The sequence below is a fragment of the Manis javanica genome, chromosome 7 (assembly GCF_040802235.1).
Source record: "Manis javanica isolate MJ-LG chromosome 7, MJ_LKY, whole genome shotgun sequence".
Lineage (NCBI taxonomy): Eukaryota > Metazoa > Chordata > Mammalia > Pholidota > Manidae > Manis > Manis javanica.
In genome coordinates this window covers 65,859,010-65,879,406 of record NC_133162.1, presented here as the reverse complement: position 1 = coordinate 65,879,406, position 20,397 = coordinate 65,859,010, and the positions used below count along the sequence as shown (strand labels likewise).

At 36.4% G+C, this 20,397-nt stretch overlaps 1 protein-coding gene across 1 annotated transcript; it reads right to left on the bottom strand.

The window, feature by feature from the left end:
• Positions 1–4,133: 4,133 nt before the first annotated feature.
• On the bottom strand, positions 4,134–19,010 carry LIPF (lipase F, gastric type). Its single transcript, XM_017655544.3, has 9 exons — positions 18,794–19,010; positions 18,511–18,628; positions 17,462–17,660; positions 16,262–16,371; positions 11,957–12,093; positions 10,301–10,447; positions 8,251–8,322; positions 7,751–7,822; positions 4,134–5,080 (listed from the first exon to the last, which is right to left on the bottom strand). The coding sequence occupies exons 1-9, from the start codon at positions 18,896–18,898 to the stop codon at positions 4,844–4,846; spliced, it is 1,197 nt and encodes a 398-aa protein (XP_017511033.3). The 5' UTR covers positions 18,899–19,010; the 3' UTR covers positions 4,134–4,843.
• Between the last annotated feature and the right edge of the window lie 1,387 nt (positions 19,011–20,397).

The following is a 20,397-nucleotide window of genomic DNA, read 5'->3' as shown; positions in this document are numbered from 1 at the left end:
TTGGCAGAAGGTATATAAAGTAACTCTGGGATATCATTTCCAATATATTTTCACCTTTTTTTTGGTTTGAACTTGCTTTAGAGCTAAAACATTTGTGGATCTTATAAACTTCTGTCTCCTTGGTTGATTTGATATGTTTTGAATTCAAGCAGACTTTAGAACTCTGAAGAATAGCAAATATATGCTATCAGATGTTTCACAATGAAGCATGAAACACAGAATTCTAAGCTTACCAGAAAACAATTTTTGAACCTCTCAGGAAGGGTATGTATTAATGCTTAGATGATTAGATTGTTTGGCAGATTATTTAATGCAAGGAAAACTGTGTGCCTGTGTTTGTGTCTGCATCAGAGATTTTGCTTTCTTTGGGTAAATTCCTAGAAGTGCAGTTACTGGGTTGTATGGTATTTCTGTTTGTAGTTTTTTGAGGACCCTCCATACTGCTTTCCACAGAGGCTGCACCAATTTACATTCCCACCAACAGTGTAGGAGGGCTCCCTTTTTTCCATGTCCTCACAAACATTTGTTATTTCTTATCTTTTGGATAGTGGCCATTCTAACTGGTGTGAGAAGATATCTCATTGTGGTTTTGATTTGCATTTCCCTGGTGATTAACAATGTGGAGCATCTTTTCATGTGCCTGTAGACCATGTATACTTCTTTGGAGAAATGTCTGTTCAGGTAACCCACCAAATTGGGTTGTTTGCTTTTTTGGTGTTGAGTTGTTTATATATTTTGGGTGTTAACCCCTTATTGGATAAACCATTTATGGATATATTCTCCCATACTGTAGGTTACCGTTTTGTTCTGCTGTTGGTGTCCTTTGCTGAAGGATAGGTATTAGCTCTTCCTTAGATGTTTGGTAGAATTCAGCTGTGAAACCATTGGGTTCTGGACTGTTTGTTTGAAGTTTTTGGATTACCAACACAAATTCATTACTGATACTTGGTCTGTTAATATTTTCTGTTTCTTCCTGGGTCAGTCTTAGAAGGTTGTATTTTTCTATGAACTTGTCCATTTCTTCTAGGTTGTCTAATAATTGACACATACTTTTTCATAGAATTCTCTAATAATTCTTTATATTTCTGTGGTATTCTGTGGACTATTACTTCTTCATTTCTGATTTTGTTTATTTGTGTCCTCTCTCTTTTTTTCTTGATAAGTCTGGCTAGGAGTTTATCTATTCTGTTTGTTTTCTCAAAGAAACAGTTCTTGGTTACTTTGATTTTTCTATTGTCTATTTGATTTTGTTCTTGTCTATTTTATTTCTGCTCTGATCTTTATTGTGTCCCTCCTTCTACTAATTTTGGGATTCATTTGTTCTTCTTTTTCTAGTTTCTTTAATTGTGAGTTTAGACTGTTTATTTGGGATTGTTCTTGTTTCTTGAGGAAGGCCTGTATTGCTATGTACATCCCTATTAGACCCACTTTTGTGGTGTCCCACAAATTTGGAATATTGAATTTTGGGTTTCATTTATATCCATGTATTCCTTGATTTCTGTTTTAATTTGTTCATTGATCCATTGATTATTTAGAAGCATGCTGTTTAGCCTTCATGTGTTTGTAGGCTTTTTTGTTTTCTTTGTGTAATTTATTTCTAGTTTCATACCATGGTGGTCTGAGAAGCTATTTGAAACCCTTTTAGTCTTTTAAAATTGACTGAAGCTCTTTTTTGGCCTATTATGTGATCTATTCTGGAGAATGGTCCATGTTCACTTGAGAAAAATGTGTATCCTGTTGCTTTTGGTCAACCTATATGACCTTTAATTTCCTCATTGGGAAATAATAATGTTGAACTGGATTATTGATTAGATATTTTAATTTTAAGATACCATGAGTTTTAAAAATATGTTTTATTATGTTGTATTATTTCTAGTAGATTTTAGATTACAACATAGTTCATGTGAGTTATGCATAAATCACATGTATTTACTTGCAACCCCAAAATAAGTTAGGCAGAATTTTTAGGGGGAAATGTGAGCAACAATATAATAGTACAAGTTAAGAGGTACGTTTGAGATATAATGAAGGATGTTGTGACCAGAAGGGAGACTACTAGTTAAAGACAAGTAGGAGAAGAGATAGTAGAGATAAGCAACTAGATTTCTGAAGATTTAGATTGGCAGGTGGAAGAATTTGAACTTAAGAGGTTCAAGAATGCAAAGGATCTTAGGAATTAGTTTGGTATGCTAATCATAATCATAATGGTATATTAATCACCATCACTAGTAGAATACAATTTCCTAAAAGGAACCAGGATTCAGAGAAATGATTGATGCCAAAGCAGGGGCAACAAGCATGTAAGATGAAAAGTTTATTCAAAAGCTCTTTGGAACCAATTTATAGAGGCTGTCATCACAAGCAATAGTGGGAATAATTTTAATATCAAAAAGGATAAAAATTGCATTGAATGAAACATCAAATGTGCATAGGAACATTAATTTATTATGATAGTATAAAAAGGAAAATTAATTTTGAAAAGTGGAAAAGGGAAAGGAATATTCATTTTGGGTAATCAAAGGGTACATGAAGAAAATTTTCTCATATGGAAGTCAGGAAGTATCCCAGCTAATAAATGAAGAAGAAATGATTAAATTAGAATGTCATCATTCTCTAACCCCTAATGAACTATTGGATCTAGGTACTGACAAAAAATGGCTATTGACAACCTGTGGGACAGAGAGCTAGGCATTATAATCCTCATTACAGACGAATGCAACTTATGATTTCATAAGCAGTTTTTCCAAAAGGAATCTTAATCTAATCAGAGTGATTCTTAGTAGGGAGGGCAGTTTTGCTCCTAAAATGATATCTGGTAATGTCTAGAGACATTTTTGGTTGTCACAGTTTGGGGTGTGTGTGTACTACTGGCATCAGTGGATAAAGGGCAAGGATGCTGCTAAACAATTCCCAGGGCAATAAAATACCTGGCAACAAAATGTCGATTTTTATTTCTGGCTCAGAAATCCTGATTGATAGGAAATATAAAGGGGAGAGGAACATGTTAAGTGATATTACTGGGATATAATCAGCAAAATACCAATAAATGAAACTATGTGAAGAAAGACTCAACATTGCTATTGTTTCTTCAACAACAATAGCAAAAAATTCAAAGAATAAAAAGAAAGAGATAACCTACAGACCCAAAGAGACAAAAAGACAGATCAGCCTATGAAAGGTGAGAAGACCTTATTTCGATTCTGATTCAAACAAACTGTAAAAACTCCTGACATTTATGAGACAATTAGAAATTTGAACAGTGATGGGATATTTAATGATATTAAAGGAATTTTGGGTGTGAGAATGGTATTGTTATATTTTTAATAAAAGACTTTTTCTTCTAGAAATACACCCTGAAATGCTCGTGGATGAAATATGTGATGTCTCAAAAAGCTTCAAATTAATTTGGGAGAAGAGAAGAGGATAGAGAAATTAAACCTTGAAGATCAGCTTATATGTTGACAGTTGAGATTTAGGAACAAAGAGGTATTAGCAGAGCTGCTGTGGGACAACTGTGTTTACTAGTGTTCAAAGGCTAAAACCAGCGCTCTTCATGCTTGCTAAAAACAGACTAAAAGAAAGGCAATTGACAGGAAAAGCACAGCAGACTGTTAAAATACAACGATGGTTCTTTCTTGAGAAGGCAGAGTTATTGAAACATCTGACTCCTTAACTGGACCACCATAAATATTTGTCTCTAGTCACTGAGCTTCTCATGTCAGTTTATTACAGACTGACAACAAAGTTTACTAAAATACTGAAATAAATACTCCTAAATAATCTTTTAGCAATTTCTTGTTTCCACTTTAAAAATAAAGGGGAGGGGGTAAAAATAAGTAAGAAAGGTTTGGCTTTCTGGCAAAAGTTGAGGGACCTGACAATATAATAAAAATCATCAACAGATTTTTGTGAATATGCACCATCTGTATGTTATGTGGGTACAAGATACTCTTTATCTCATTTACATTTTATTGATTAAGCCTTACCATAGAATGCTAAGTGGGACCAAAAGCCTAATTGCTTAAAATATAAAGTCACAATATTACGGGGTAATAAAATTTTCCAGGTGAGGCTGTACTTCACCAAAACTTCGGGGAGCTCAGAAAAGCCATTTTGTGGGAGAGGACACTGACTGGTGGCAGCTGTACATTCTGACTTAAATATTAGTGGGAATGTTTCTGGACCCTCTGGCTGCCATGACAGTGGTAGTGATTTCATAGATCTTTTGATTTTTTGGTGTGTGTTTTGTGGATATGGGGGCAGAATAGCAGTAGGAGAGCATGTCCTTTACCTCCCAGCTTTCTCAGCTGGGGTTGCCTATTGATTCCTAACCTGCCTTTGCTCTGTTTTCCCAAGAAATGAAAGTGAGCTGACTTCCATTCAGTTTCTAGCCTAATTTGCCTTTCCATGGAGTTAAACTCACAAAAGAGCAAGTGATAGATCCACCATACAGAGAGACTGAGCTTCAACAACAATAGACAATGCAAAGCAATTTATTCAATCTCCAGCATACACAAGAGGTGTCAATATTCAGTCCCAGTGTCTTTTGGCGACACTCATGATTCATGGCTCATAATCTCTGTTGAGTTTAGAAGATAAACTGAAGGAAAGGATTGGAAGAAAAGTTTCACCACCCCAGGAATATGCTCCTTCAAGTGTTTCAAAATGTATAAAGTGAAAGCCAAAATTTAAATTCAAAATGAAAATGGAAAGTTTGTTGATGCGACCATGTTTCTAAAGTCAAAATGACAGGAAGAAGCACTGCATATCAATCATTACAGAAAAGCACGAATGAAAGAAGACAATATTTTTGAGGAATGAATGGTAATTCTTTAACCCAGAACTAATTTTCATCTTTTCCCATCATAGAAATGACTTCATTGTAAATTTCTTGAGGGGCATCCATTGCCCAGATAAAGTCCAAGTGATTGTAAGAAGGAATCTTCTTGTGGTAAATAAGATTAGGGAGTTGTGTAAGCAAAATGTCAACATCTCCAGGGTCAGCCAACAAGTCATTGCCACCATTCCACACTGCAGTTGGCACATGCATAGCTGTCAAATTGTAGGTGGGAGGTATGGGCTAAAACACAAGAGAGAAACCACAGTTTCAGAGGTCACTGCATTGTAAACTTGGACACTATTCCTTAGGTAGATTACGTAACATTAACTGACATAGATTTTTTAAAATTGAAGTATAATTGACAGCAGCAATATATTAGTTTCAGGTGTACAATACAATGATTTTATCTATGCACGTATTGTGAAATGATCACCAAAATAAGTCTAGTTAACATCCATCGCCGCACATAATTATAAATTTATTTTTTCTTGTGGTGAGAACTTTTAAGATCTAATCCTTTGGCAACTTTAAATAGACTGCACAGTATTAACTGTAGTCATCATGCTATATATTACATCCCCAGGGCTTATTTATTATACAACTGGAAGTTCATATCTTTTGACCAAATTCACCTATTTTGTCCACCTTCTACCTCTCACCTCCAGCAAATATCAGTCTGTTCTCTGTATCTACAAGCTCAGATGTTTGGTTTTTGTTTGTTTGTTTTTTAGATTCCACATATAAGTGAAATCATATGGCATTTGTCTTTGTCTGTCTGACTTATCTTACTTAGCGTATGTCCTCAAGTTTCATCTGTGTTGTGGCAAATGGCATGCCCTAGTTTTATAAGGACCTTCTGAGCAGAGATTGCTCAAAGAAAGTCACCTTTGTCCACAGAGCAACATGGATGCAATATGTTTCATATTGGTCCTTCTCAAATTCATACAGGTCTGTGAATCACCTGGGATCTTGTTAAAATGAAGATTCAGCTGCAGTCCTTTGGTGGAAGAGCCTAGAATCTCTGTTCCCAGGTACCAGAGATGCTGCTCATCCTGCACTGTGATTTGAATAGCAAGACTTTAGGTAACAATCATTACACATTAAAAACCTAAATTTCAACTCAAGTTGAAGGAAGGGGACTTGACTGGGTTCTACTATTGAGTAATAAATCGTTTCTATGCAAATACTCTAAAGTATGATCTTCTTAAAATGTCCTGAGTCATTTGTTTTGGCTTTGTGTTGACTTACCAGTATGGTCAGTCAGTAAGTCAGTGAGTTCATTTAAGTTGTTGTATTTGTTGATAACTTACCTGATTTTAAAAATATTGGTTCAAATTTCTGAGAAGAACTATAGACAGCCCCTTTTCTTATTTCTAGGAAATCATCATTCATAAATAAATTTTAAAGAGGTTTGTGAAGTGAGTCAAGAGAATAAGAGAATCACCACCAACTTTCCAACTGTCCAGAGAGAATTTTGTTCATTTTTCAGAATCATATTCTCAACAATACTAATTCAACATACTAAAAATTTCTCTAATCTCATCTCATATAATAGCCAATTGCAAAAATATTGTATCATATGCAATTTTAATTCTTTATTATAATCCCTTATATACTGGAGAAGGAAGTGGAGAATATCTATAATATTAAACTTTGTTTCCTTTGTTTATATTCCATTGTTCAAAAAGTTTCCTAGATGCTAGTTTCTGGCTCCTAAATTAGCATCACTTCCTCAGTTAGTTGAAGACTGTCCTGCTGTGTTATTGGTGTGGTTGAAGGAAGGATGGGCTTGAGATTTAATATTCCAGGTTCTTCAAAGTGGAGTCTTCTGATTACTGGTATTAGAGCCCAGTACAAAGGTAGATTCAAAGCAAGTCTGTGTTTTGGGGGTTTGAGGAGGTGATGGTGGGAAAAAGTGTTTTCAACAGAATGCTCAATCTCATGGTGTTCTGAAAATCTCTTTAAAGATATCAATGATGTAAAAAAGGGAGGGGCCATCTTCTCTATGAATAGGATATTATGGTGAAAAGGTATGAATCCCTTCTAAATATTGAGGTATGGAAACAGATGAAAATTAGTAGGGTTGCTCAAGCTACTACTTGGGTAGAAAAAGGCTGGGGTGGGGTAAGGAGGAAGGGGAAAGGATTACCAAAAAAAAAATGCAGTTGTTCGAACTTAACCAGTTATAATCTGGGCTTATAGACATTACCCCATTAAATATTGCCAATAACTCCCTGAGTCTGGGTGGAGAGATGAAGAAATTATTTTCTGAACTCATGTTGACATCAGATAGGATGGACTCCAAAGCCTGAGTTCCTTGTGCTACAACAAGTGGGACGGGTTGTCAATGTGTCTGCCTATATTACAAGGCCCCTGTCTGCTGAAAAATATTTCCAGCTTTGACCTGTAAGCACACTGTCCTTCTCTTATATCTGGGAATATGGTGGAACCACGTCTCTGGCTGTCAACAAAAGAGAAGGTATTGTTTAAGAAGACCAGAGATTCCAGCTCTATTTCATGAAGAGTTAGAATTACTCATTTATTATATGACTTAATTGTACTTCAGAAAGACAAGGTCAGCATCCTGGGGGGCTGGGACACAGGGCAGGTCTGTCTAATGTGGTGCAGGGTGATAAGTCCTAGAGGTTTCTCACATGTGGTAATGTGGTACTTTGAGGGCAGCTTAGATGGGCATGGACACTGAAGAATGAGTGCCCAGTGGGAGGCTGGGAGGCTGGGTGATGTTCCACATGATAAAGGGACTCCAAGGAAACAGTCATCTACTGCATAATTTTCTGAAGGCTGGTCACCAACATTCCTTTGGGAAATATATGTATGATTACCTTAATTTCATCTTTTTTATATCATTGTCTTACAAAATGTGTGTAATTTCAACTTTAAGAAGCTTACCTGGTCATAGTGCATCATGTTCTGAACTGGGCTTCCCCAGTCGAAAGCTTGGAACTTCCCAGACTTAGCAGCCTAATGTACAGACATGAAGGACACAAGGAAATAAAAACTCTCCTGGTTATGTGAAAAATAAAATCCAAACATTTCCCAGTAGTTTACTTTCATTTAAGCAATTATTAAAGAGCAGTTTTCTCATCCCCAAAATAGACTGTCTATCATCCAGGACAAAGTATTTATGCAAGTTTAAATGTAGTTTTGCTTAAAATAATTTTTCTTGCATGTCACTTCATAAGAACTATTCATTTCTTTGCTACCCAAGGTGCCTGTTTCCACAGCATTTTCATTTATATGGATTGATAGTTATTTTCAGCAGGTAGTCACATGCCAGAAAAGTTTACTGACAAGAATATTTAATAGAATGTTTTAAGAATGTGCACTAGGTAAAGTACCAAGGATTCAGGTCCACAAAATAAGTTTTACCAGCGTTTGAGAAATGATACCTGGGTCCAGTGGAGGACATTCTGAACTGAAGTTCCTGCTGGATTATGTGATAGATAGACATCAAGGCGACTCTAGAAAGCAAACATACATGCATTTAGGTATATATTCAGTACCTCAGAAACAGGTAAGATTTAAATTTTTTTGGATTCAGGTCAAGTGTGTAAGGGCAGCGTTTACTGAAACATGTGAGTAACACAGTTGTTTGTCACTTCAGAGATTGCAAAGTGCAATTGCATGAGCTAACTTGTGTAAAATTGGTAGCCACTCAATGCAGATAACTCATCATCTCCATTTTATCAAAAGGGTAATTGGGGCTCAGAGAAGTTCAGATAAATGTCCAATATCATCACAGGGTAGTAACAGTGTAGAGCCAGAGACCTTAATCTAGGTCTCTAATTCTCAGGTCTTTATCTTTCACTACTCAGTGCCAGAATGCAGTGAATGTAATGTCCACACACAGGCATCTTTCTTTGCAGAACTATATATATATATATATATATATATATAAACTATACATTAAAAATATATGTGTATACTCATATATGTGATAGTATACATGCACGCACACACACACACACACACACGTAGTATATTTACCAATTGCTATATATTCTGCTATCTTATCAGTACCTAATCCACCTTGATCAGATCCCAGACAAAAAAACCGAAATGTCCTTCTCAGATTGCATGGATTAGTTCATAATGGGTCTTAATGCTGCTGTATAGAGGACAGAGGATAGAGTCAAACAAATTGACCATCTTCATAGGGGACCAAAGTGTCTCTCCATACAATTACCATGCAGAAGATGAAATCTCTACTTTCCATTGTTTGCTCATGCCTCTAGTTCACTAGTATTTTTCTTATAAGGCTCTTATTGATGGAAAACCTTTTCTTACCATGCACTACCTTTTCTTAGTGTGATAGGAACAGACTACTCTGTTATACTCCACAAATTGAAAAAACATTCTCAGAACCATGGAGAGGGACTCCTTTCCAAGAGAGAAAGAGGAGGCTTTTAATCATCATCCAAAATAGGGACTAAGGAGTCTCCTTTGTTTTATATATATTTTAACATATCCCTAGATAGTCACCAGCATTAAGAAAGTAAAAGTCCTTGATTTCCATAAGGCTAGGAGCCATATCTGTCCTTTCACCACTGTGTTCTCAGTAAGAGCAATACTCAATAGTGCCTCATAAGTACTATTTATTGAGTAGGTACCTGTAGGAAAAATTATACCTTTTTATCAATAAACTTGATTTTCTTAGGTATCAAGAGTATGTAACTAAACAGATAATCTTGAGTGAGGATAGTTGTCAATGTCTACTAGTATTAGTAATAAACATTTAGTAATAGTGCTATTACTATGAGCTATATGCTTTGAATTATATTCTATATACTTTACATATATCAATTCATATACTCTTCACAATAACCTATTTTGTGGATGATGAAATCAAGACAGGGAAGCTTTGGTCAGTTCCAAAGATAGGATTTGCATTTAAGCTCTTAACCTGAATCCATGCTCTTAACTACTTTATGATACTGCATTTCATCATGTATGTTTTAAAACCCCAACTCAATGCAAAGCAAGTGAGATAACATATTAAGAGTATGGATGAGATCTTACATAAATAGTTGCTTTCATATATGTTTACATTAAAAATATTTCTAAGAACATTTACCCAATGCTTAGATATATTTTTTCCTACAGAGGAGCCTGCCGAAATACATGGTTCAATGCCTCTCATCACAGAATTAAAATGTTACACCAATTATTTAAGTGGTCAGAAGTGATTAATGAGCTTTTTTTTCCCTACATGCTGTTTAGTTTAGGGGAGCAGTTAGGGTAATGGAAAGGAGCTGGAGGAGACAAACCTGGGAGCAACGACTTGTGACTTCTCTTGGGCTCACCTACATATTCAGGACACAATTCTGAAGCTACTTCTAGGTTGCATGTCCTAGAAGTACCATGTCCAAGTTATGATGGGACAAGTAATCAAAAATTTTGCTCAAAATATTCAGAAAAGAAATTTCAATGCATACGAACCATGTTCAGGTTCTTATTGTCAAATCCACAAAAGATGAATAAGACGTTTTTGCAGAGGCGATCCAACGCTTCACGGGAGCACACTTCAGTAGCAAGGAACTGATCAAAAAAGCTGTGCGGGTAGAATATTTTGTAACCAAATATAATCTGAAAAATAAAAACATCATTAGAGGTTTGCAAAACTCAAGCTGCAGAGAAGACTTGTATGTTTGTCTAATTTGCTGGTACAGGTATGAATAGGTTGATCAGAACTTCCTATTTCTACATGCTGTTTTAGGAATTTCAAATGTTTTCTCTCATTTAGTTGTGGAATGGAAAGGGCAGATATCAATACTGGGCATTTATTGTTGCATTGAGAACTGTACTGGCTGCTGAGAAAGTATGAGACATACAATCTAGTTGGGGTAATAAGAGGTATGGTAAAAAATCATGAAACAACATGGCAGAATGTCTTAACTAAGTGCCAAGATGTGTGATTGCAGCAATGAATCATGAAATGGTAAGGAGGGGAAATGGTGACTCTGACCCATATTTTCAGCAAAGTCTTTAGAAAGACAAGGAGACTAGGCAGTTGTGAAATTATAATAATTGAAAGGATTTGCCCCAACTCTTCTTCAGGAAAAGAGACGTTTTGTCATTTTCAATTTTATACATGAGAAATATGAGGCTCATAAAATAGTCAGGGTCTTAGGCTAATTCGAACTGGACTGCAGCTAGAATCCTGACCTAAGCCTCAAGCCTCTGACTAAGGTCTAATACTTTGTTTGGTTTTTGGTTTTTAAACCAGGCTCTATGTCACCTATCAGAAAAATCTGACTACAAGTAAAAAAGTAAACAAATTCTGCATCAATGTAACCAGTAAATATACTCAGGATCATCACAAAATTTTGCATTTCGAATACAAATTTTACAAATGTTGTTTGACTGGAGGTAAAGTCTTTTAGACTGTAGAGACACAAATTAAAGAAATGAAGAGCACATAACCACAGAAGGAAATGGCATCATTATATTTTATAGCCTAAAATTATACTGTTCAGCTAAAGGAAACTGAGTATGTATATATGTGTTGGCTTTTGGTGGGTGGGAGAAGTAAGGAATTATACATTAGAAAGAATAAAGAGTACTAATTCTCTCCCGTGGATGCCTACAAAGCACTTTATATTTACAGTTAATTGAAATCTATGCTACTGCCTTTTGAACTCCACTTAAAGAGGAAGCAGCTTCAAAAGGCTTGGAGCCTCTTGTCTCACTCATTGCTTTCTTTTCCTCTTTCTCTTTTTCTTTCCCTTCCCTTTGTTATCTATTCTCCTTCTTCCCAGTTTTCTTGGGCCACATAGTTTAGGCTTCTTATTTGAACATTTTGTTTTATTTTTATTTCTCCTTTCCTGGTCCAGGGGTGGAATCACAGCCTGAACATAGCTGGGCAGAGTATTTGGTACACGAACTGTCTATGAAGGAGTAAAACCACTCCCAGGCATTGCTAACCCACATAAAGCAAACAAGAATGAAGAAATGGGGATCTTAGCAAGCACAGTGGGGATTCTAACATAGTCAGTGCACATTTCCATTCCTGGATATTAATATGATCATGTCTCTTCCCATCACTTTGAAATCCACAATTTGGTATCTTAGATTCAGTTTAAGAGAATCACATACCCTTAAGAGGAATGGAGGAACATGTGTAAGTTTCTTCAGCAGGCTTTTGCTCTGCTTCACAGTGGCTACAGGAGCTAATGCATAAAAGGTTTTGATTCTTTTAGCCAGCTCAGGATTGGTAGAAAAGGCGATGAAACCTGAAACAGAACAACAAGGGACCAGTGAACAAAGTGTGTGTGTGTGTGTGTGTGTGTGTGTATGTGTGTGTGTGTGTGTTTATGTGTGACATTATTTTATATTTATTAAGAGTGCCATCTAAGACAACCTGATAAACCAACAACCTCTGCTTGTTTGAAATTATCAGATTTTAGTATATTTGCTTTACTTTCATAGATTCTTTATAGGACATGAGGCTAGAACTTTAAGAAGTTTATCTGGCTTTAGAAAATGGGCCAACTTTAGGATAATCAGACGGTGACTCTTTTTGTTATACCACATACAGTTTTTGATTAATTCAAATTCATGTCAACAAATGAGATAATTACTTAATGTTTAATATAAGTAGGGTGCAACAGAGAACCATAGGGTTCTCTGTTGCCATAGGGGAGGAGGGTGAAATGGGTGAAATAGGTAAAGAGGGGAAAAGTTAGTGAGAATGTTGGCTATCTTGATCTGGGTGATGCTTACATGAGTGTATATATATATATATATATGTCTAAATTAATTGAGCTGTACACTAAGATTTGTGCATTTTATTGTATGCACTTCAATAAAAATAAAGTAAAACATATATATGAGTAGGATATATAAGGGAAAGATTCAAAGCATAATTTTGAAGGTTTACAAAATGGGATTTGATAATCCTTGGCTCTGTGGTTTACTAGCTTTGTGACCCTGGAGAATACACCTAAAGTCTGAGTCTCAGTTTCTCTATCTGAGATGTGGGGAAAATAATGAATGCTTCTTTAGGTTTTTAGGAATTAAATGAGGTGAATCATGCAAAGTATTTGCCAAGACATTTGGTACATAGTAAATGCTTGGCAAATGAAGAACTAAGATTATTCAAATATCTATACCTAGTAAATATACTCAGCTCCTGTCTGTAATTAATCAGTTTTATGGACAGTAATATATTAGCAGACTGGATATGATCAAAGAGTTATTAAGCTAAATTCTATATAGTTGAGCTACATAAGATAATCTCTCTCCACAGTTAATAATGGCATATTGATGAGACTCATGGACGGCCTGAAAAAAAAATGCTTTCAAATTTAGACAACTACCTGACCTATATAACATGCAGCCTGATTCTATTTAAGGAAGAATGGTCTTTCTAAGAGCACTGTGTTTATTATGAGGTTCTTTATTATGAGCAAGCAAATTTATTCTGAGAAGTCACCTGTCCTGACAGTGCATGGATCTACTGACACCCACTTGAGCTCTTTGTCTGTGATTCTTACTCTGGGTGATCTGTGGCTAGTCTGGACTATTCAGCAATCAGATAAACTTAATCCTATTTTAGACACAAGTCTAACAGGAATACTTTGACTTCCCAGTGCACAGAAGATAGGAAGATGTAAATTCAAAGGCAAAAACAACTTCCAGAAATATGAGTGTGGTGACAGCAAAGACAAATTGTCCACTAGTGAGAAAGAAGAAATGGAAATGTTAAAATTCAAATAACTCACAAGAGTGGTTAGGGTGGAGTTATTTGGTGTCAGAATAAGAAGTTTTGCTTATCTCAATAAATCCTAAGGAAATTCATAACCCTAGATCATGAGAAAAAGATTAGACCATGTTTAATATGTGTCATAATTTGAGGTAGATTTGCATCCAAAATGGTTAAATTTTTGTATGGTTTTGGAAATTAAAGGATAAATTTTAGCAATTTAGAACATTTCTTGCTTTTAAACAAAAGATTTGGAATTGATTATTGACCATGGGTTATTGACGCTGGGCTGTGTGGCCCAGATCCCTCTCACGTCCAAGGCTTTTATTCAGCCCCAGCTGCAGAAGAGGATGTGAGTCCTGTCTGATTTTGCTTCTGCTCACAAGGAATCCAAGGTCATGCTCCCTTCCCAGGGCAGCCTGCATTTAATGCCTGGTCAGCAAGCAGGTAAAAAGGCCCAGCCACCTAGTTCCATGCATAAAGATGCTGAAGAGCCATCTCACAGAGCTGGCTGAGGTTTTTTGAGAACTGAATCACAGCCCAACTTCTCCCTCTGCCTAGTCCTGTTTTTCTTTTTTTTGGCTTTTACTCTAAAAGTGTTTCTCTAAAAAATATCATGAGTACTAATCTTCATCTCTTTGGGAACATGATCTATTACACAATGACAAAGGACATTAGAAAGCTCTTCCTTACTGACCTTTCTCTCTGTCTAGAATTCTATGGGTGACATGCATGCTTTAGGATAAACAAGCATTAGGAAGAGAATTCTAAGCTCCCACCATCAATTTCATCTACTTCTCTTCATATGTGTCCACATATGGACATTGATTGCTTAGAATTGTAGCAGGATAGCAGATTGTCAGCTGAGAGTGAGGATCAGCCTAAAAGCATGCCATTATTTCTCCTATATGATTCCCCATGCCCCCTTTTGCTTCCATCCTATTTCTCCCCTTTGTAGTTTTTCTCTCATGCTCTCTTGAACTCACTTGCTCATGTGTTCATCCCAACCACTTGGGCAGTGTTGCTGTTATTTACAAAGGTCCCCTATGACTTCTAGGCTGTCTAATCCAGTGGTCAGTTCCCAGACTTCATTGCATATGACATATCAATAGCCTCTTCCAAAGCTGACCACATTCTCCTTAAAACTACACTTACGGTGAGTGTTTGGTAATGTATATAACTGCCAAATCCCTATATGGTACATCAAAACTAATACTTCAAAAAAGTTTGTTTTCTCTTTTTGACTGCCAGAACACCAGTTACTCCCGGCCTCCCTTAAGGTACTTTCACTAGTATTTCCCATTTTCTTTACCAGAGTCCTCCTTATCTTCTAACCAGGGCTTAGTCCAGGGACTCCTTCTCTTTTCTGTCTGAACTCACTCCTTTGGTTCTTGCATCCTGTTTCATGCACTGATGACTCACATTTTGTATTTTTAGCCCAGTCCTTTCCCCTGAACTCCAGATGTGTATCTGTAATTGACAGCTGATCCCTGCACTTGAATCTTCAGTAGACACTCAACACCTAGCAACTCCCACAGTGAGTTCCTGCTCTCGCTTACCACATCAGCTCCTCTGACTCTTCCTCATCTTGGTTAATGGCTCTTTATTGGTCCAGCTGTTCAGGCCACAAACCCTGCTGTCATCCTTGACTCATCTCTTTCTCTTACACCCCACATCCAATGTAGAAGTGAACCCTGTTGGTTCCAGTTCCAACATATTCCCACCCCCTTGTCTAGATCATGGTCATCTCTTGCATGGATTATTGCAGGAGTCCTCTGACTCACTTGCCTTCTCCAGCCTTTCCCCTTCAGCAACTGAAGGATCCTGTTAACAGGATCATGTAACTTTCCATCCTGTTGAGGATCATGAGGTCAGATTGTGTGAATACTCTCTTCAAACTTCTTTTGTGTTTGCCCTTCCCATTCAGAATGAAAGCTGAAACCCCCTTCTCTCTCTCTGATTCATCTGCCCATTGAATAGCCTCACTGCCATTCCTTGAGCATGCTGGGTGTGCTTCAGCCTCACATCCTTGCCATTTGCTGTTCCCTATTACTGGAACATCGGTCCTCCACATACGCACAGGGCTCACTCCCTGACCTCCTTCATGTCTGTACCCAGAGAACATTTGGTGTTTTTCCCTACCTAAAATTGCTGTGGACCCCTCAGATGTGCCCTATTGGCCTTCCCTGACTTATTTTCTCTCCATAACATTGCCACTATCTAACATATTCTGTATTTTACTTTTTATTTTTTATTATTTTCTCTGCATCTTCCCACTGGAACACATGTAGTATGAAGATAGGGATTTTAATCTATTTTAGTAATTGCTGTATGCTTAGGACACATTGTAGGTGCTCCAAAAATATGGTGGAATCAATGAAATAAATTCAGTCCAGAGGCCATGTGGTACCATATTTCAGAGTATGGGTCTGGGAGTCAGATTGCCTGAGTTGGTATCTGAGCTACCCTATTTGTAATAACTGTGTTACCTTGCACAAATTATTTACCCCCCCCTGTTTTGTTTTCCTACATACACAACAGGAATAATCACTGTCCCTATATCATTGAATTGTTATAGGCATTCCATCACATAACGAATGAAAACAACTAGCATGATGACCAAAATGGCTGCATAACCACTGGAAAGGGGGTCTGTAAGAATAAACTACCTACCAGCCTTGAAGGCTTTTACCTACCGATGGTGGTGCCCTGGGAATGGCCAACATAGTGTAGCTTCTGCTGCCCCGTTTTCTTTAAAATGAAGTCGATTGTGGATGGAAGGTCATATTTAGCCATTTCGTCAAAGCTGAAGGTTAAAAAAAAGACAAAATAAAACTAAATACATTTCCTTGTTACAATTTCTAAAAATCAAACATATTTATCACTAAGTCTCCCTTCGAGAAATAGAAAACCAGATTTTCTAAGCATGGCTGTTTATAGACCATTAGTGACTCTCAGGGGCTCCTTGGGGAAGCTTCTTATAAACAGCTGACCTCACTTCTGAAGCACAGCATTAGAGCTTCAATTTAATCCAAACAAGATAGTGTCTGTAAGTGGGGATTATTTCTCTCTTTAAAACTGAATGTCAAATTTAATAATCATTTGTACACAGTGTTCCAGTGCCATTTAAGATGAATCGTGTATCTCTCTTTTTAATTTTTCACAAATCGCCCAAAATGATCTTTTGAACATGAAAACAGCCTTATGCCACTCCCTTGTTGAGAACTTTGCAGTGGCTTCTCATTGGACTTAGGAAGACCCTACGCGGCCCTTCCTCACCTGGCCCTTGTTAGTGTATCTCCCCTCCTGTGCTCTCTCTTCCTCAGGACAGTCAGGACACACAAGCTTCCTTTCAGTTCCTAGAACTGTCAGAGCACTTTTGTGTCTCAGCATAACCAGCCAGAATCTTTTCTGTTCTCCACTCCATCAGTAATTTCCAAGAACAAGAAGACCAGTGACAGAAACCTTTTCTTTCCATGGTGTTGAATTTCATTCTTCCCCTCCCCCATCTAGCTATTGATGATGACCTCAGTTCTTGAACTCCAACTGGGTTTAAATATCATCTCCAACCCAAATCCATGTAGTCATTCCTTTCAGAATCTGCTTGGGGCAGCAAGTTTCCTTGCGTCAGCCATTTTGCTCATGCTATTTGGAAAAGCATATTAAGGGAGCCTCCTCATAACAGATACTGATATCATAGAAAGTTTGGAAGAAAAGCTACCCTTGGATTGAGGTGTATGGAAGACTCCAAGAGGGGATTCCAAGTTTCCTTCTTGTAATGTAAGATGTTAAGATGGAACTGGATTGCACGATATATACCCAAGCACTAATACCCATGCTTTTTAAACTCAATGTTTATTTTTAATCACCCATTTCTAATTGTCCCTCTTCTTTACCTGAAAGCCCAGAATTCAGCTGAGTCTGATGAATAGTATATATTTCTCCTGGACCAGGTGTTTCCCCTGCTGTTCCCCAGCCACACGTCATAACCAGCATCTGCCAGGATAAAGCCCAGGCTGTTGTTGGGCAGGTTGGAAATCCAGTTTGTGGCTGATGCGAGTAAACCGTGCTGCAAAAACACAACAGGTCTCGGGCCTAAAGAAGGAAATCATTTAAAAGCTTTATAAACTCATTCTTTATTCTAGGATAAATGTGAAGTGAGAATAGGCTTTCATATGACCAGAATTAAATAAGTCTGCTTGATTGAGATGAACATTTTGGAATATCTTATCTTAATTATGGTGATGTTTCTCAAATGATAGAACTTCTCAAAATGTACACTTTAAATATGTGCAGTTTTTCATATGCCAATTATATATCAAAAGGCTATTGCAAAAAATTATATTTCAATGATACTCAGCATGATATTAATTTAAATGGACTCTGAGTGGCAAAGTGAGTGGTCCTGCTTAATTGTGTTCTTTCTGTAGTTCACAATTTTTCTGCAATGAGAAGAAGTTAACGTTTTAGTAGTATTAGCAAAAAACTACTGTTTAGGAAATGAGCCTCGAATGGCCTCCTTATTCTCCCTTCTCTTACACACATCATGGTTAACCCTTCCTGATTGTTCAGGACTCAGGGTAGTCATTATATCTGAGAACAAGCTTGCCTTGACTTCCGCTAGCCAAGTTAGGTGCCTGGGTTAGGACTTCTGGTTTAATAGCCTGTACACAGTTCTTGTATCGCACTTATCAGATATTATTATAATTATCTGTTCATTTATCTCCTTGGCTTGATGGTGATCTTCTTGAAGACTGGAGATATGGCCTCATCATTACTGCATTTCTAGAATGAGCAAGACTCATTAAGACCTTACAAATAGATGAAAGGCAGAAAAAGAGTGGAGGGAACAAGGAAGGAAGGGAGGAAAAGTGAGAAGGAAAGAAGGAAGAGGAAAAGGGGAAAGGGAAAGAGAGAAAAAGGAACAAAGGAAAAAAGTTTATACCTCTATTCTCTGAATTTTTCTTCCCATATGGAATTCTGTTTATCCTAAGGATATAACCATCTTCAGTAAAAACCTCATATTCTTCACTTGGGTATCCCCAGTAGGATATCATCTGACTCTGATGAGGAAAAAACTTAAGTTTTAGTTGGCTTTTTAATACATCTAGTGAGTAGATATTGATCGTTATTTCTAAATAGTCATGTAAAAGTTTAAATCCACTGTGATTCTTAATCATGGTGCAATCTCTTAGTTTTACAGGTTTTTTTTCTCCCAGGTAACTTACAATATTCATATTAACTTCAGGGTTTTCAGGATCTGATTTTCCAAAGAAACCATGTGTAGTTCCAAGTGCAGATATCAAACTTGCCACTGTTAATAACAACCACATTTTGGTTTTGCCTGAAACAGAATAGTAACTGTGTCATGGTTAACCTATTACTCATATTTTGTGCTAATTTTACATTCATGCAAAATAGAGAAATGCTTAGGTTTGATTATATTGTTGGGCAGCAAACTGTAACAATAAACGTCAATACAGGCATTTTAACACTTAACATGTTTTCATTCTATTTGATTCCTTCTATTTAAGAATACTTCCCACTTGATTTTCAGGTTATATTGAACAAACCCTAATTAATTAAAAAAGGACTTCTAATTGGCTGGCATAATTTCATATTCTTATTATGCCTTATGTTTAAAGCTTTTGCCAACTTCTTTTGAGAGCCCGAAGTTGGGAGGGCATTGTGTGGACATTAGACTCTTGTAGATTTAATCTCAACATACATTCCAACCTATCATAATGGTTTTAATAATGTTCATAATAGCCACTCCATAAATATTTATTGATTGGAGGTAATTATGTGGATTTAAAAGCTGCTACCATCTTCTCACAATGTGTCATAGCCAGGGTAATGTGTGAATATGATTTCAGGAAAGTTTCATTCTTAAATTTTTGTTGAGATATTGCCTCATTGATTTTTTAGATAGGCCTTGACAAATATAAACTGACAATGTATTGGGTGTTACATTTTTTTTCACAAGTGTGTAACAACAAAATGAAAATAAGTATGAAAATTTGAAAAGATTCCAGTGATTTTCTAATTCAACCCACTAGTGTTAAACAGGTAAGAGAGAGCAACCCACTTCTTAGATGACTAAATAATAATTCCAAGTACATGAAATTAATACTATTGTTTAAATTATCAATCTTTCACATAATTGTTCTCTCAAAACTGATAGGTAAAAAGTAAAAATCAAATGTTAACCTCCATAAGATATCTGCAACTTTTACAAAAAGATTCATTTCTTAGCAGAGCTTTTTAAATCAGTAAAAAGATCAGCAAACCAATAAATATTGGTATAGTACATGATAAAGTTTCTCATAAAAGGAAAAGTGGCCTAAACCTTAAGACTTAAATATATTTGCAAATATTCTCAATTACATTTCCAAGTAATGAAATATAAATTAAAACTATAATGTTATAACATTTTTCACCTAACAAAAAGTTTTGATAATTCACAGTGATCGCAAATTTGGATTAAACAGACCCGTTAAGCGTTGTTTGTGGGAGCATAAATTTTTGCCAGGTCTTTCAAGGAACCTGGCAATATATAAGAACATTTAAGATATGTGTTCCTTCCATACCACATTTAGAAATTTAACCTTAAATATAATCACAAATATATCTACAACTGTTTAAAGTATGTTCATTACAACATTGTTTATAATATGAAAAATTGAGAATTACCTAACTGCCTATCAGTAGGGAAAATAATATAAATAATTGTACAAAATATGACAGAGTGTCATGCATATTGCTTAAAAGAAAAAAGTGATGCACGAATCAAAATCACAATGAAATATCACATCATTTGATAATGGCTATT

What these genes read in the sequence shown, in the direction of transcription:
- LIPF (XM_017655544.3), bottom strand. Translation starts at nt 18,898, where the DNA reads ATGTGGTTGTTATTAACAGTGGCAAGTTTGATATCTGCACTTGGAACT. An exon ending in ACAATAAGAACCTGAACATG is followed by an intron (nt 8,323 to 10,300) that starts GTTCGTATGCAT and finishes TTTGCTTTCTAG; the next exon opens with AGTCGCCTTGATGTCTATCT. An exon ending in ATGTCCTCCACTGGACCCAG is followed by an intron (nt 7,823 to 8,250) that starts GTATCATTTCTC and finishes TCTGTACATTAG; the next exon opens with GCTGCTAAGTCTGGGAAGTT.